Here is a 14,850-nt window from a genome sequence, read left to right as displayed (position 1 = left end):
TCCCACCCGTTCCTCCTACCGTCTGGTGCTCTTACTCTTCAGCAAGTGGCCAGTTTCCACTGTGCATTTATCTCCTCTGTTCCCTCACTCGTTCCTTCCTATATTCTTTCATCCTTTGATCCAAGAAGCTTCAACTGACTACAATCCAATTCCTTAAGGAGTTTCTCATCGGTATCTTATCTAGGATAATTTGTAGCTATCTTCTTTTTCTAGGGGGAAATAATGCTCATAGAATGGTTATGCTGCTGTAACTGGGACACATCCTTAGTTTCCTTTGGAATAATTTTTCTTATCATCCACACTTGTTCAAATTTCAGTGTTTCTTGACTGAAATGATAGGCTGAGCACATTAGAAACTTACAAATCATCGTTGCAGTACCTCTAGACCTGACTTTGCAGTATTGCTTTAAAAGTGATCTGGGCTGGGCACGGTGGCTCACACCTGTAATCCCAGCACTTTGGGAGGCTGAGGCGGGCAGAGCACTTGAGGTCAGGAGTTCAAGACCAGTCTGACCAACATGGTGAATCCCTGTCTCTACTAAAAATACAAAAATTAGATGGGCGTGGTGGTGGGTGTCTGTAACCCCAGCTACTTGGGAGGCTGAGGCAGGAGAATTGTTTGAACCCAGGAGGCAGAGGTTGCAGTGAGCCGAGATTGCACCACTGCACTCCTGGGTGACAGAGTGAGACTCTATCTCCAAAAGAAAAGAAAAAAGTGGTCCGGCTTCAGCAATGACCCTGTTTTCTATTACTAAGTTCGTGGGATTTTATGATTACAAAAGATAATACACATTCAGTGTAGAACATGTGGACCATACAGAAAAAAAGAAATCTGACCACACCATTTCTAGATAAGCAGTTAGCCATTTGATTATTGTCTTCCAATGTGTGTATCTACAGAACAAAATTGGGTTCACACGCTATATACTGCTTTGTATTTGTTTTATTTTTTATAGTTTCAGCTGTATATGACTGTACACTCAATTTCAGAAATAATGAAAATCCAACACTGCTGGGAGTCCTAAACGGAAAGAAATACCATGCAGATTTGTATGTTAGGTAAGTCGAGCTGTTTCCTTTCCAGAAAAGACAGTGCCCATTTCAAAGTAAACACATCACAAATGACCTAGAGACTTTCTTCCAGGGATCCCTGGGTCACACTGACTTCTTTGCAGTCTGTTTTGCATTGAACTTGACACATCCTACTATTGTGAATGATCTGCTGAAGTCTCCTTCCATCCCAGCTCCTTCCGGATCCTCTGTAACCAGCTCTTTTGTATCAAAGAGCTTAGGTTGAACAAATGGAAGGCCATATTTTATAATTATTTTGGTGTTGGTGTGAAGAGAATATGTTATTGACCCTTTTCTTGGGCGATGGGTCTGCTGTGTGGAATGCACACAGATGTGTATTTATATAAGGCGGTCTAGACACAAATGCAAAACTCTTTTGCAGTGTCTCACTTATGTGTTACGTTCCAGGCTATTAATGATTTTATTGAAGACACTTCCAGAACATATTAGTCAAACTAGTTCTCTTTGCCTGCTTACAGAATGGGCCGAACACTTCCAGAATGTCACCAAAATCAGTGGGAAACAGGATTGGAAGGTGCTGCAGATAGTAAACACAATAGCAGTTCACGCATTAAACCCAGGGGTCAGGGATCGTATTGGTTTGTTGTGCTATGGGTCATCTTCTCTGAATGCTAATCAAGAGAATCTGAAATGCCCGCTAATGGAGAACTAACCCAGGGGCGTATAACCTTCTGATTCAAGACCTTACAGAAGCCACATTACAACACAGCACCATGAAAATCCAGGGGCCCTACATTCCCACCAGGCCGCACCAAACGTCCAAGCTTTCCTGGGAGATATTTTAGTGGACTGGCGGCCAAAGTTAAGTAGCTTGTGATCTAAAAACGACTCTGGCTTTCCCATCAAAATAGGACAGCATCGTCATCATCACTGACTTCTTGTCTGATGGTGCAGGCGAGAGTCTGCCCTGTGACTCAGTTCCGTGGCATATGAAGGCAGGAGAGTCACCCACCTGCCTGAAGGAGACCTTTAGATCTTCTCCTAGGAGTAAAGTGAAGTTTTATTCCTCATGTTCTCTGACAGCTGGCAGGAGCTCCACTCGATGGCCAGCTGGGCTCAGTTATTTGGGAAAACCCCAAGATGTGTACAAGATTATTTCACCTCTCAGGTAGCTGCAACTCTCCAAAGCATGTGTGAGAATCAGCCCCAAAATGATACTGGCACGTTCACTCACTGAAGCCAGATCACCCTCTTGACCCCAGAGGAAGGTTAGCATTGATGCTATTCAACACACATCTTTTTGTTGTAGCTGCCCATTAAAAATGATTGAGGCATTTTTCTGAACATACATCAGCACAAAGCACTGAAACATCAAGGGCGATAATGTCAAGTTGCTGAATAGGGCAAAACTCGCTACATTCCCACTATCCAAATAAAGAAATATTAGGCAGACTTGAGGATCTCATTTCCAAAGTGGAGTAGATCAAAGAGCAAAGAAGTAGAGGATTCACAGAAGTACAGTGTGCGTAGGAACAGAAGAGGTGAAAGAATATTTCCGGAGGAGCTTATGGGGTAAGTTCTAATTATGTGAAAAACTTACCTCTGTACAATACTGCCTTGAAGTGGCTCATTATAACCTGTTGTAAGACGGAACCCCATCCTTTATTCTCTTAACAGACTCTAGTGTGATAGATAAGCTCTAAAATCTTCTTACTAAGATATTCTTAGGCCACAGAAGGGAGTGAAATGACCTGGGAAATCAAGCCAGATGCAGACTTTGACATGGACAAAATTGAGTATAAATGAACGTCCCTTGAAATCGCAAGAGCCAACAACCTGAGAACAAATAGGAACGGCAAAGGGGGCAGAGTGACTTCTCCCCGTGCTCAGTATGGGCTCTTTGCGGATGATCGAGTCCCCTTGCCAGCAGCAGTCCCCAGAGCCACCCAAGTCTCTGAGCTATCGCTGGTGCAGTGACTCAGGACCCCTGTCCGAGCCATGGAGCCTGGGGAAGATGCCCTGGCTACTTGCATCTGGGAGAACTTTAATTCCCCACCATCCACATCACTGACTTGTCAAAACCTCTGCAGAAAGTCTGCCTCAAGGCTAACCAAGAGGCCACAGGAATCATTTGATGGGAGATAATCTGCCATTACCAGTAAGTCGGTTACTTGGCTAAGAAGAAATTACTAGGATATTGTCTCTGATGCATCGATTCTGTGTATATTGGATTGTCTCATGTGGAAACTGAGGCAGTGTTGTCCTCTTTGGAAGAGGCAAATACCAGGTTTTGGGGGCCTTTTTGTGAGGTGGGAGGGAAGATGGAATGAGGCAAGTGTCTCCTGTTCTGACAGCATCTGCCTGTGCCATTGAATTGGACCCTGGATTATTCCTTCGTGGGTCATAATTGCATTTTGGCCTGTGTTTCTCCAGTGTGGATGTGGAACGCCCCTTCTTTCTATCACTTGCATTACTCTCTTCACTTCCACGTTATTTAGGCGACCCAGATAAAAACAAAAAATGGCAGCACCGTTACTGGAAAGTGTATGTTGGGGGTGGGCATCACCTCCTCCCTGCTAGCTGTTCTCTGCCTTTGCAGGAGGATCCCACTGGAAGACATCCCTGAAGACGATGACAGGTGCTCGGCCTGGCTGCACAAGCTCTACCAGGAGAAGGTCAGTGCACTGGGTGCCAGGGGTCCCTTCATGTTGCAGCTGTGGATGCGCCGTGTGGCTGTGTGGTAGCAGGCCTTTCTCTGGTGAGCGAGATCTCACAGAGCCAGTTATTAGTGAGTCTGGAGCTGACCCTCTCTTGGCAATAAAGAACATAGCAAAATATTTTTTAAGGAGGGTTCACACACACACAATGAAGCTATTCTCTAGCTGTAGTGGACCAAGAAAGAAGTAACGGCCCCAATCGCCCCTGCTCGCATTTTCCTGCCTCTGGTCCTAAGGCAGGATGTGCTTGTGGGGTGGATGTTCTCTGCAGCAATGGACGTGGTCTTGATTGCTTCTGGATCGACAATTCGGTTGTCAATCTGGTCTCAAAACATCTCCAGAATAAGCAGGATAAAGCCCCTACAAGGGTCCACCTTGGTCTTGGCTGGGCTCGAACCTGCTGTGGTGCCTCCTGTCCTGTTCCTGTCTGTGGTCCAGTTCCCCAGGGTCCCCCTACTTGTTCTGTCCTCTGAGCAAGGCCTTTGCTTTCATTGGTTTCTCCCTCCAAAGGCATATGCAAGGAGGGGAGTCTCATAACTACTGGATCTTATGAAGGAGTGAAGCTCAGCTTCTACTTGGGAAAAGCACTTTTATGGCCAGGTCTCATTAACCAGTAAAGAATTATTTCTGATTCACCATATGTTTTAAACCCAAACAAGTCATTCCCTAGAATCAGATATATTCTATAGGATTCTGATGACCTTTTCCCCAAATTCCATAAATGCAGGCTGGCTGACACGGGTTCTGTTTTTCTCTGTTCCTCAAAGAAGAGAATTACCCAGAGCTTTGCAGGATGTCCTCTGCAGCTGAGTAAGAACCGTAACCCTACCTACACTTGGAATCTGTTAGGATTTTAGTCCACAAGACTCTTAACAGACTCCAGTGTGATGGAGAAGCTAAATGTGCCTCCTTTAGGCAAATTTCAGTCCAAAAGACTCGCCATCACATTTAGTAGAGAAGCTCTCGTAAGTTTGCTCAGTTTTTGGAATCAAGATCCTGATACCTTTTTTCACTGATGATGCCTTTATACCATCACCACACAGAGCTGGCCATGTGGGCCTCTTTCCTATGTGGGTTATGGGCATAGCTCTCTGGTCTCCCCTTACAAATACACAAATTACAACTTACAGGTATGGACTCATGTACCTTGTCATTAGAGCATGAGTTGTGCAGATTCCCGGGCCCAAACCCCAGTGATTCTGTCTCTGCAGGTTAGAGGTGGAACCTAGAAATGTGTACTTCTAGCAAACTGCTTCTGATGCAGATGGCTTTGATGGAGATGGTCTGAGGCCTGAAGCTTTTTAACAACAAGATTCTAAGTTATCAAGGTCCTGCGCTGATGCACATATGTGCCCCGACAGAGAAACACAAAACCATATGGATTCCCCACTTCTGTTTTCATGCATGAGGCACTATTTTTCTTGCTCTGTTTTCTGGTCTAATCATTGAGGCAGCATATAAAATGTTACTTTTTTTTTTTGGGATGGAGTCTCACTCTGTCTCCCAAGCTGGAGTGCAGTGGCCCGATCTCGGCTCACTGCAAGCTCCGCCTCCTGGGTTCACACCATTCTCCTGCCTCAGCCTCCCGAGTAGCTGGGACTACAGGCGCCCGCCACCACGCCCGGCTAATTTTTTTGTATGTTTAGTAAAGACGGGGTTTCACCGTGTTAGCCAGGATGGTCTCGATCTCACGAGGTCTCGTGATCTGCCCACCTCGGCCTCCCAGAGTGCTGGGATTACAGGCGTGAGCCACTGTGCCTGGCCTAAAATGTTAGTTTTAGCCGAAAGAAGAGTATGCTACGAAAAGGTTTAGGAAATGAGCCTCTTTTGTAAAGAGCCACATAAACAAATCTACAACAAACGTGGGCCCTCAAGCCCATCAAGGCAAAGGAGATTTTTCTCAATGGGCCCTTCCTCTCCTATATTCAGGCAGAATGTGGTCATCGTGTAAACCAAGCTAAGAGGCACATCTCCCTCTTGTTAAAAGTCTCTTAGGGTGTTTTCCTCTAAACTATGTTCACATTTAAATGATAGTGTTCAACTTGGTAGGGTTCTCAAAATGATCATCATCTACTCCAAAGCTCTTACACTACTGATGAGGAAATTCAGGTCCGAAGGATGAAGTGCTTTACCCAGTTTTCCAGCTCACTGATCAAAGCCCGGTGCTGGAGCCCAGGCCCTTTATCCGTGCGGGGCTGGGGTGACACCGAGTTCTCTAAGCAGTATGTGTCTGTGAGCAGGCCTGGGAGGCTGGCCATTTGCCCTTCTGAGAAGATCGCTGACCAGTGAGTGGAAGTGGTGCATGGTTTTTCCAAGCAGAGTGGTGAATAGATGTCAAGGGACAATTCCTTTCTGTATCAGCCTATTTTGCTAAGAGCCTAGATCTAAAGCTTTACGTGCCCCAAATCTGGGTGTCCGACCACGCTTCTCAAAGTAGGATTTCATTTTAATGATCACCCTTTCAGTCAGAAGTGTGGTGTATGTCAAAAGGCAATTCTGTTGATTTTGACCTTGGGATTTTAGGGCAGTAGTTCTCTGACTTTTCAATTTCATGGACAAGTAAAGTTTCTGCGAAATGGGAGGGGATGGCAGGCAGCCAACAGAGGTGTGCCAACATTCTGGTCTTTCCAAGCATGGACATAAAGAGAAACTGAAAGAGAAACTCTTTAATATGGGAAAGGCATCATCTCTGAAAACAGGGCCATCCTTTGAGTTGACCTAATTTAGCTTTATGAAAAATGCACAATATTTCTTGCTTGTCAGCATTTGGGACTCATGTTGTTGGAAGGCTTTGAGAAACCATTCCTGCCCTTGTGTGATCTTCTGTGGACAAAAGCAGTTCCCAAATGAACTCGCTCTGAGGCTGAACCTACAACCTCAGAACCCCCTTTTTTCCAGGGAGGTCATGATAGCCATCATGGTTTCTTAATTGTATGGGGTGAACAGATTCTAACTTTTCATTTCTAACTTAAAGTACTTTTTCAGGCTGTAATTTGACATTTGCAGAAGGGACTATAAATTGGCCATTAATGGTGCAGATTAAGAAATAGGTGAGGCTGGGCACAGTGGCTCATGCCAGTAATCCCTTTGGGAGTAAGCACTTTGGGAGGCTGAGGCTGGAGGATCACTTGAGGCCAGGGGTTTGAGACCAGTCTGGGCAACGTAATAGGAACCCCTCTCTACAAAAAAATTTTACAAACTAGCTGCGCCTATCGGTACACACCTGTAGTCCCAGCTATTGGGGAAGCTGAAGTGGGAGGATCGCTTGAGCCTGGAAGTTCAAGGTTACTGTGAGCTATGATTGCACCACTGCACTCCAGCCTGGGCAACAGAGCAAGACCCTGTCTCTAAAGAGAAATAAGTGAAAGAAAGCTACATTCAGAGCCATCTTGTGGAGGCCAAGGTCGGAAGCAGCTCTGGGTGGGGTGCAGGCATGGTGGCCCGTGGGAAACACTGTGCTCTCCTGCTCTGGCCTTCAAGGACAAGAACCATTTTGGGGACTGGCAATTGTTTGTTCACTTAAACCATAAGGGCACTGCTCCTTAGAAGGGCAGCAGGGAGCCTCAAGGCTTGGCCTCCATGGTAAGTCCTTTGCAAGTCCTGGCCGTGCACTCGGGTGATGTCTGCGGGCTGAGGCCAAGGCTTGCGAGCACTTCTCATGGAGCCTCTCTCACCCAGACTTGATGACTAAGAGGAGCCACTTCTTCCTTTCTGTTCCTCAACTTTCTCTTCTATTCTTTGTTCTTTCCTGTTCTTCCTCCTGTCCTTTTCTCCCTTCTTTCTTCTCCCCGGCCCTAAGACACAATTTCTTTGCTGAGCTGAGTGCCTGGGAAAGCTGAGCCGATGTGCTGTGTGGGCGTCTCCTTCGCACGCTTCCTCCCTAGTGCCTTTGTTGTGGGCTGCAGGGGGTGTTCATCCGGGGATCTGCTGCCTCTCGATAGGATGCCGTCCTTCTCTCGGCTTGTAGGTTGATGCATCTTTCTGGAAACAAACCAACTCTCGTTTGTTCAATAACTACATTTCCCAGTTCCAACTTTATACTATGCCACACAGTAACACAGAAACAAAAAAACATGAGTCCTTTCCTCGTGGGGCAAATTTTATTACAAAATGGGTCCATGACCAAGATCGGCCATGGACATTCTGCCAGAGCCTGGAGTCTGGCCAGAGCTGGCGGTGCTGTTCTCTCCCCGATAGTCAGTGGGAGGTGCTGCGGCAATGTCATGGGCCGTAAGTGAGGGGAGGGGTGAGATTTAGTGTTTTAAACCACAGACAAAGAAAACTTTAAAGTGAACGGGGCTGGGTGCAATGGCTCACGCCTGTAATCCCAACACTTTGGGAGGCTGAGGCAGGAGGATCACCTGAGGTCAGTGAAAGAGTCGGACTGACTCAAAGAGTCGGACCCGATCGGGCTCAAACCAAAGACGCTGGTCGCAGTCAAGAGATTTTATTGGAGGCACCAAGGCGACGCCACACGGAGGAGGAGAAGGAAGGAAGAAGGGGCAAGCTCCTTAGGTGCTGGGTTTTTATACTCAGTGGGGCTACGTGGGCATCGGTGATTGGCTTAGGGGTGGGGTTTGAGTAAAAGGCAGGAGGTGTTCTTCCCTGATTGGCCTTCTCTTGGCGGGCTCGCGGGGTGGAAAACCGGGAACCGGGGGTGAAGAACCCAGAACCGGCGCCATCTTACTGTGCCCATGTTACCTAACATTCCTCCTTTTTTGTTTTTTTTAAATGTCGGGGAAGGGGGCACCGTGATCTGTCTGGCTGCTTCCTGCTGAGTGGCGGCGTCGTGAGGAAGGGGTACAGGAGGGCCATTGAGGTTATATACGGGGCACAGTAAGAGTGTAAGTCCATGAATGTTCCTTGTATGTATAGGTCTTCTAATGACGTAAGCCAGTTGAGAGGTGAGGAGAGGTTGGTGATGAGCTAGCTATCTGTGCGAAGGCAGTTTAAGAACTGGCAAAAGCGGTAGGCTGCAGGTAGTGGAGTTGTAGTCATTTTGTAGGGCAATCTGCTTTAAGAGGAAAATAAAGAGGGAAAACATTAGTTATGTCTAAGAAAAGGACAGCTACGTTTAGCACCTGGTAGACCTATTTTCTGTGAGCAATGGGGTGTACAACGCGGGCTGGACAGCTTCTGGAGGACTGGTACCGGTTGTTTGGTGCGCTGACAGTTAACAGGGCGTGAGACTGTCCCTGGATTCCACTGTGTCTTTGCAGGTCGCCAGGAGTTGATAATTTCTGAGGAGAAGCTGGTTAAATGTTTGGTTAGATATAGAATTAATTTGTTTTTTCGTGAATTTGATGAGGCAAGGCAGGAGTGCACAAAAGGCAAGGATGCCCATTACTGGGCCTAAAAGGGGAGAAGCCAGGCTATGAGGGGGTTCTTTAGGGCTTCCCATAAGGAGGCCTGGGACCTTACATCCATTAGTTTTCATTTGATTTGGTTGAGGTTTTTTATGTTGGTTTTAACTACTTGAGACTCATTAATGTAGTAACAGCAATTTTCTTGTAAGAAGATACAAGTACCTCCTTTTTTGGCCGTGAGTAAGTCAATAGCATGCCGATTTTGTAGGGTTACACCAGCTAGAGATGTGATTTGGCGTTGGAGGGCAGCTAAGGATTGTGCTGTTTCCTCAATGGCATCTTGCATTTGCGTCTGGAAATCTGAGAGTTGGGAAACACTATATCCTAGAGAGGTGGCGGCGAGTCCTGTTCCTAGGAGGGAGGTTGTTAGGGAGATTCCGAGCATGATGGGAAGGAAGATTGCGGCTAGTTTGGAGAGAGTTAGATCTTGGGTGATTGAATTGGTAGGCTTGTAAGCTTTCGGCGAAGGAGAGTGAGTTGACTAATGTAGTCGGTATACAGGGGCCGGGTAAGGAGGAGTTTGCAAAAGGTGGTGTTAAAAGCCTCGTGGTAGCTGCTGGTGTTGTAGCAAATGGGGAAACTGGAGTTTGTAAGGAGAGGAACATCAGAAATTGTAAAACTATTTGAGGGGGTAGATGACTTATTGGTGGGTATGGGCTCAGCTAAGGGAACAGCGGCAAGAGGGGGCTTGTTGAGGTTGGTGCATAGGAAACAATCAGAAGTGGGGACTTTGGAGGCATTTCATAGGTGTAATCCTTGGTTTAAGAAGAATAACCAAGAGGAACGTAGAGGGGTTTGATTTGTTTGTGAGTCTAGTTGTGATTGTAGCTCGGTCTCTCCTTGGGTAATGTGTTTAATAATTTGGGAGAAGCCTTGCTGTGAGTCACTCTTGAGGGATCGAGAGATGGTTATGGTTTGTGTGCGGTATGACCAAGCGTTACTGGGGTATATGCCTCCTGTAACAGATTGGACCCAGATGGGGTCTGTGGGATTGGTGATGTGAATAGCATTTTGTTTGGTGGTGTAATATAAAAGGGGGTGTGTGTGCTAGTTTTTCGGGAAATCCACTGCATGACACAGCTTGACCATGGACAACTATAATTTTGGGGCCATTCAGTTTTGCAGGCTGTGTTGGTTTGTTGATGTGGAAAGCAGACGGCAAAATGAAACATGTGGAAGAGGGGGTCTCACCCATTTTCTATCATGGAAAGTTTGGGGAGGGGAAGATTAACTGTGGAAGCATTAATGGAGCACCGAGTGTGGCTGATAAAGTTGGTGCGTGTCCGTCTGTTTAGGTTATATGATTCTTTGATGGTGAAGAGATAGTATGGCTGGGAGGAGGGTTTATTGGTGGATGACAGTGAGGTGATGCAGAGGATGGGAAGCCAGAGAAGAGAACGTGGAAGATGCATGTGGGTGGATAGTTAGTTAGTCTTCCGAGATGGGAGGAAGTGAAGGCGTTTTTGAGATGCGGAGTTTGAGGGGATTGTCAGGTATTGGTGTGCAGGTGTATTTGGTGGCTGTGGGAGTGCAGAGTATAATTTGGAGGGGGCCTTTCCACTTTGGGGTTAGGGGTATAGATTGTGTAGAGTTTGGTAAGGAGTAGAACACCCACTCCCCAGGTTTAAGGGGAAAAGAATGTTGCCATACATGATTTTAAAGGGAGACAACAGGGTAGGTTTTTTGGGAGGACCCGAAGTTTAAACAGGGCAGTGGGTAATAGTTTTACCCAATCTTGGTGTAGTTCTAGGGTAAGTTTGGTTAGCGTTTCCTTAAGGGTGCGGTTTGTTCGCTCAGCTTTGCTAGAGGATTGGGGATGGTAGGGGATGTGGAAGTGCCAGGGAATGCTGAGAGCAGTTGCAATGTTTTGTAAGATTTGGGATGTGAACTCGGGGCTATTCTCAGTTTGGAGAGAGGAGGGAATTCCGAACCGTGGGATGATTTCAGATAGGAGGATTGAAGCAACTGTACCTGCTCTCTTGTTAGTCGTTGGGAAGGCCTCAACTCACCCGGAAAAGGTGTCGACTATGACTAGAAGGTATTTAAACCTTTTTACAGAGGGCATGTGAGTAAAGTCAAGTTGCTAATCACTCCCTGGAGTGTGTCCCCTAGCCTGGTGAGTCGGGAAGGGTCCTGGTCTTAAGGGACTTTATGGGTTGGTTCGTTGGCAGATGGTGCAGGTGGACGTGAGCTGTTTTAAAAATTGTAAGTCGGAGGAGCTTAAAGTGAAGAAAGAACTGAGGAATGCCTTTAGGGCCTGAGGGCCGGTATGGAAAATGGAGTGAAGGTATGTAAAGAGGGCGTGTTTGATGGGTCAGGTGGTTGTGTAGGTGTTAACTGTGTGGGCTGTGGGGGCTCTGGTGGCTCATTAGTGACGAGCATTATGGTGGGAGGTAGAGTTGAGAGTGCTGCTTGTTTGGCCTCTGGGTCTGCTTTGTTGTTACCTTGTGTTATTGGAGAGGAGTTAATTTGGTGGGACTTGCAATGGGCAATCCCAATTTTAGTGGGAAGTAAGGAAGCCTGAAGGAGGCGGGTGATGAGAGTTGCGTTAGTGATAGAGGTTCCCCTTGTGGTAAGTAGTCCTCTTTCCTTCCAGATAGCTGAATGAGAGAGGATGATACGGAAAACATATTTGGAAAGTGTGAGTGAGGTGTCCGCTGCCAACTCGAAAGCTTGGGTGGCTGCAATGAGTTCTGCTTGTTGATTAGTAGTATTGGGCAGCAGAGGTTTTGCTTCTCTGATTTGAGTGAGGGAGACTATGGCGTATCCTGCAAGGTGCTGTCCTTGTAAGGAAAAAGAGCTCCCATCTGAGAACCACGTACGGTCAGGGTTGTCTAAGGGCCCTTCTATATTGGACAAGGTAGAAGGGATTCCAGGATTTCAATACAATTGTGTTGGGGGGGCAGGGCGCTGAGGATTGATTGGGAGGAGGGTGGCAGCAGGGGAGCACATGGTTGAAAGGAAAGTGTGGGGTCGTGTAGGAATGAGACTAGAAGGGAAAGTATACGGCTTTTATACGTAATGAAAGGCCTTTGGAGATTGGGCAAGTGTAGGGCTGGGGCCTTTAGTAAGGCTTGTTGGAGTGCTCAGAAGGGTTGTCGGATGGTGGCGTCCAGGGGTTCGGACGGGGCTCCTCAGGACAGATCACAGAGTGGTTTGGCTAATAAAGAGTAGATGGGGAACCCACTAGTCCTAGGAATGAAAGAAATTCTTGTTTGGTTTTGGGGGTGGGGAGGCTCCAGATAAAGCCAAAGTGATTGCCTTTGACTCCTAGGTAGGTGACCTGTGTAGATGAGAGTTGAACTTTAAGAGGAGACACCCGTTACCCTTTGTCTGCGAGGAAGTTGAGGAGGGAAACAGTGTTGGTTTGGGAGATGGCTAAGGACGGGCTGCACAGGAGAAGATCATCTACATACTGTAAAAGGGTGGACTGAGGAAGACGGAGTAGTTTTAGGTCGGAGGCGAGGATTTGGCCAAAGATATGGGGACTGTCTCCAAATCCTTGAGGGAGTACTGTCCATGTTAACTGATGGGATTGTTGAGTATCTGGGTCAGTCCAAGTGAAAACAAAGAGGTTTTGTGATTGAGGGGAGAGGGGAATGGTACAAAAAGCATCTCTGAGACCTACTACAGAGAAATGGGTGGCATTAGGTGGGATGGAGGATAAGAGCATAGGGGTTGGGAACTAGAGGATGGATGGGCCTGACGGCCTCATTAATGAGTCTAAGGTCTTGGATGAGACGGAACTTGCCATTGGGTTTTTTGGCGGCTGGAATGGGAGTGTTAAACGGGGAATGGGTTGGCCTAAGGAACTTCTTCCTCAAAAGGTCTGAGATTATTGGTTGTAGTCCTTTTAGGCTGGAGGTGGGAAGGGGGTGTTGTGGCTGACAGGGAAAGTGAAAGTGATGTGGGTTTTTGAGAAATATTTGTACGGGGGTACACTGTGCTAGAGAAGGGGTAGTGATATCCCAGACGGAAGGATTGACGTGTGGTAGGAGTGGAGGTGGAGTAGGAGCGGAGGTGAGGTCTGTGGAGCTTGCTAATAGGGCCACGAGGGACGTGGAGTTAGGGATGGCAGGTGGGTGGAAAGTGATAGAAGCTTTAAATTTAGAGAGAATGTCTCTTCCCAGTAGGGGAAGGAGACATTGAGGTATGAAACTGGTGGGGAAAATGTGGCCTGAGAAGGAGCAGGACAAAGGAGGAGTGGCCTTGGGGCGTATGGTTTGGCCTCCAACCCCGACTATAGGAGGTCCAAAGAAGGAGGTGGGACCCCAAAACTCCTGCAAAACCGAGAATGTGGCTCTGGTATTAAGGAGAAAGGTAACGGGACGCCCATCCACTGTTAGAGAGACCCTGGGCTCCTGTGAAGTGATGACATGTGTCGGGGGAGGAGTCCCAAGGCCCCGTCAGTCCTCAATGGCTATTCCTAGAAGGTCTGGAGTTGGGCCGAGGGCCGGCTCGGCCCTCCTTCCGGGACCGGGACAGTCCACAGCCCAGTGACCAGGCTGGTGGCACTTTGGGCAGGGCCGACTGGGGGCCTGGGATTTGGACATTCTTGAACCCAATGTCCTTCTTTACCACATTTAAAACAGGGCCCAGGGGGCTGCCGTTGTGGATTGACAGATGTTGATTTGCGGCCTGGGGTGGACTGGAGAGAGGCTTGGAGCGCTTGTGCCAGCATTTGGCACTTTTGTCTCCTGGCCTTCTCGTCCCGATTGTGGTAAGCTTTGAATGCCGTTGCCAGGATCTCAGTCTGTGGGGTGAAAGGGCCCCTGTCTAGTTTTTTAGTTTAGCTCTAATGTCGGGAAAACTTTGTGCAAAAGTGGGACATGAGAAGTTGTCTGCCATCGGGGCCCTCGGGGTCTATGTTGGTATATTGTTGGAGAGACTTTGTAAGGCGGTCCAGAAAGGCGGACGGGTTTTCATGTTTGTTTTCTAGTTTTTTAAAATTAACAGCCTTTTGGGCCGCCTTACGTAATCCGGCTACAAGGCAGGTGGCAAAATGGTCTCGAGAGGCGATTCCATTGTCTGTATTATAATCCCAGCGAGGCTCCTGTTCTGGCACTGCCTGTGTGCCTAAGGGTAAGGCTGGGGTTGTTTGGTGGACTTCATCTGCATAAGTGCGGGCTTGCTCTCAGACTCGCCTGCGCTCCTCGGGAAGGAGGGTGTTAGAGAGAATTATATAGATATTATGGAAAGTGAGGCTATAGGCTTGGAGGAGATATTGCAATTTTTTGATATAAGAGGCATAGTTAGAAGTGTAAGAGCCTATAAGTTAGCCATAGAGAAGGGTACATGGACACGAACAATGCCTTCTGCCCCTGCAACTTCTCTAAGAGGGGCGAGGACGGGAAGGTGTGATCTGGAACGAGTGGTGGGAGGGCTGAGCGGCAGAGGGGAGGGAGCCGGAGAGGTTGCGGAGGAAGGGGAAGGAAGAGAGAGGTCGGGGGAAGTGGTAAGGGGCGGGGCTGCCGCTGGCCGGGCGGCGGCCGGAGGGTGGGGCTGAGGGTGGTGATATGGCAGAGGTTTGGGTTGGTCGTCACCAAAACGAAAGGACTGAGAGGCCGGTAGAGGCCGAGGGCCATGGGCCACCTGGTACCAGGATTTTCAGAGCGAGAAGGGGAAGGGACCCAGGCCAGAGACGCGAGGAGGAGAGGGAGAAAACTCCGTTCCCTGCAGGCCGAGGCGGAAGTGAATGATAGGGGCCTACCACTGCCGCAGGGGCATCGGGCAAA

The 14,850-nt window shown here is 47.9% G+C and overlaps 1 protein-coding gene across 5 annotated transcripts in view; it reads left to right on the top strand.

The window, feature by feature from the left end:
• AGPAT4 (1-acylglycerol-3-phosphate O-acyltransferase 4) overlaps positions 1–14,850 on the top strand; it is a 190,621-nt gene that overhangs the window by 165,722 nt on the left and 10,049 nt on the right. For all 5 annotated transcript variants that reach the window (XM_055269013.2, XM_063623350.1, XM_055269004.2 and 2 more), the window contains 2 exons: positions 957–1,059; positions 3,632–3,707. In XM_055269013.2, the coding sequence (XP_055124988.1) occupies positions 957–1,059; positions 3,632–3,707 (179 nt within the window). The remainder of the gene's footprint in view (positions 1–956; positions 1,060–3,631; positions 3,708–14,850) is intronic.

Source organism: Symphalangus syndactylus, chromosome 2 (assembly GCF_028878055.3).
Source record: "Symphalangus syndactylus isolate Jambi chromosome 2, NHGRI_mSymSyn1-v2.1_pri, whole genome shotgun sequence".
Lineage (NCBI taxonomy): Eukaryota > Metazoa > Chordata > Mammalia > Primates > Hylobatidae > Symphalangus > Symphalangus syndactylus.
The sequence above is the reverse complement of the archived record's forward strand: the minus strand, read 5'-3'. Positions and strand labels throughout refer to the sequence as shown.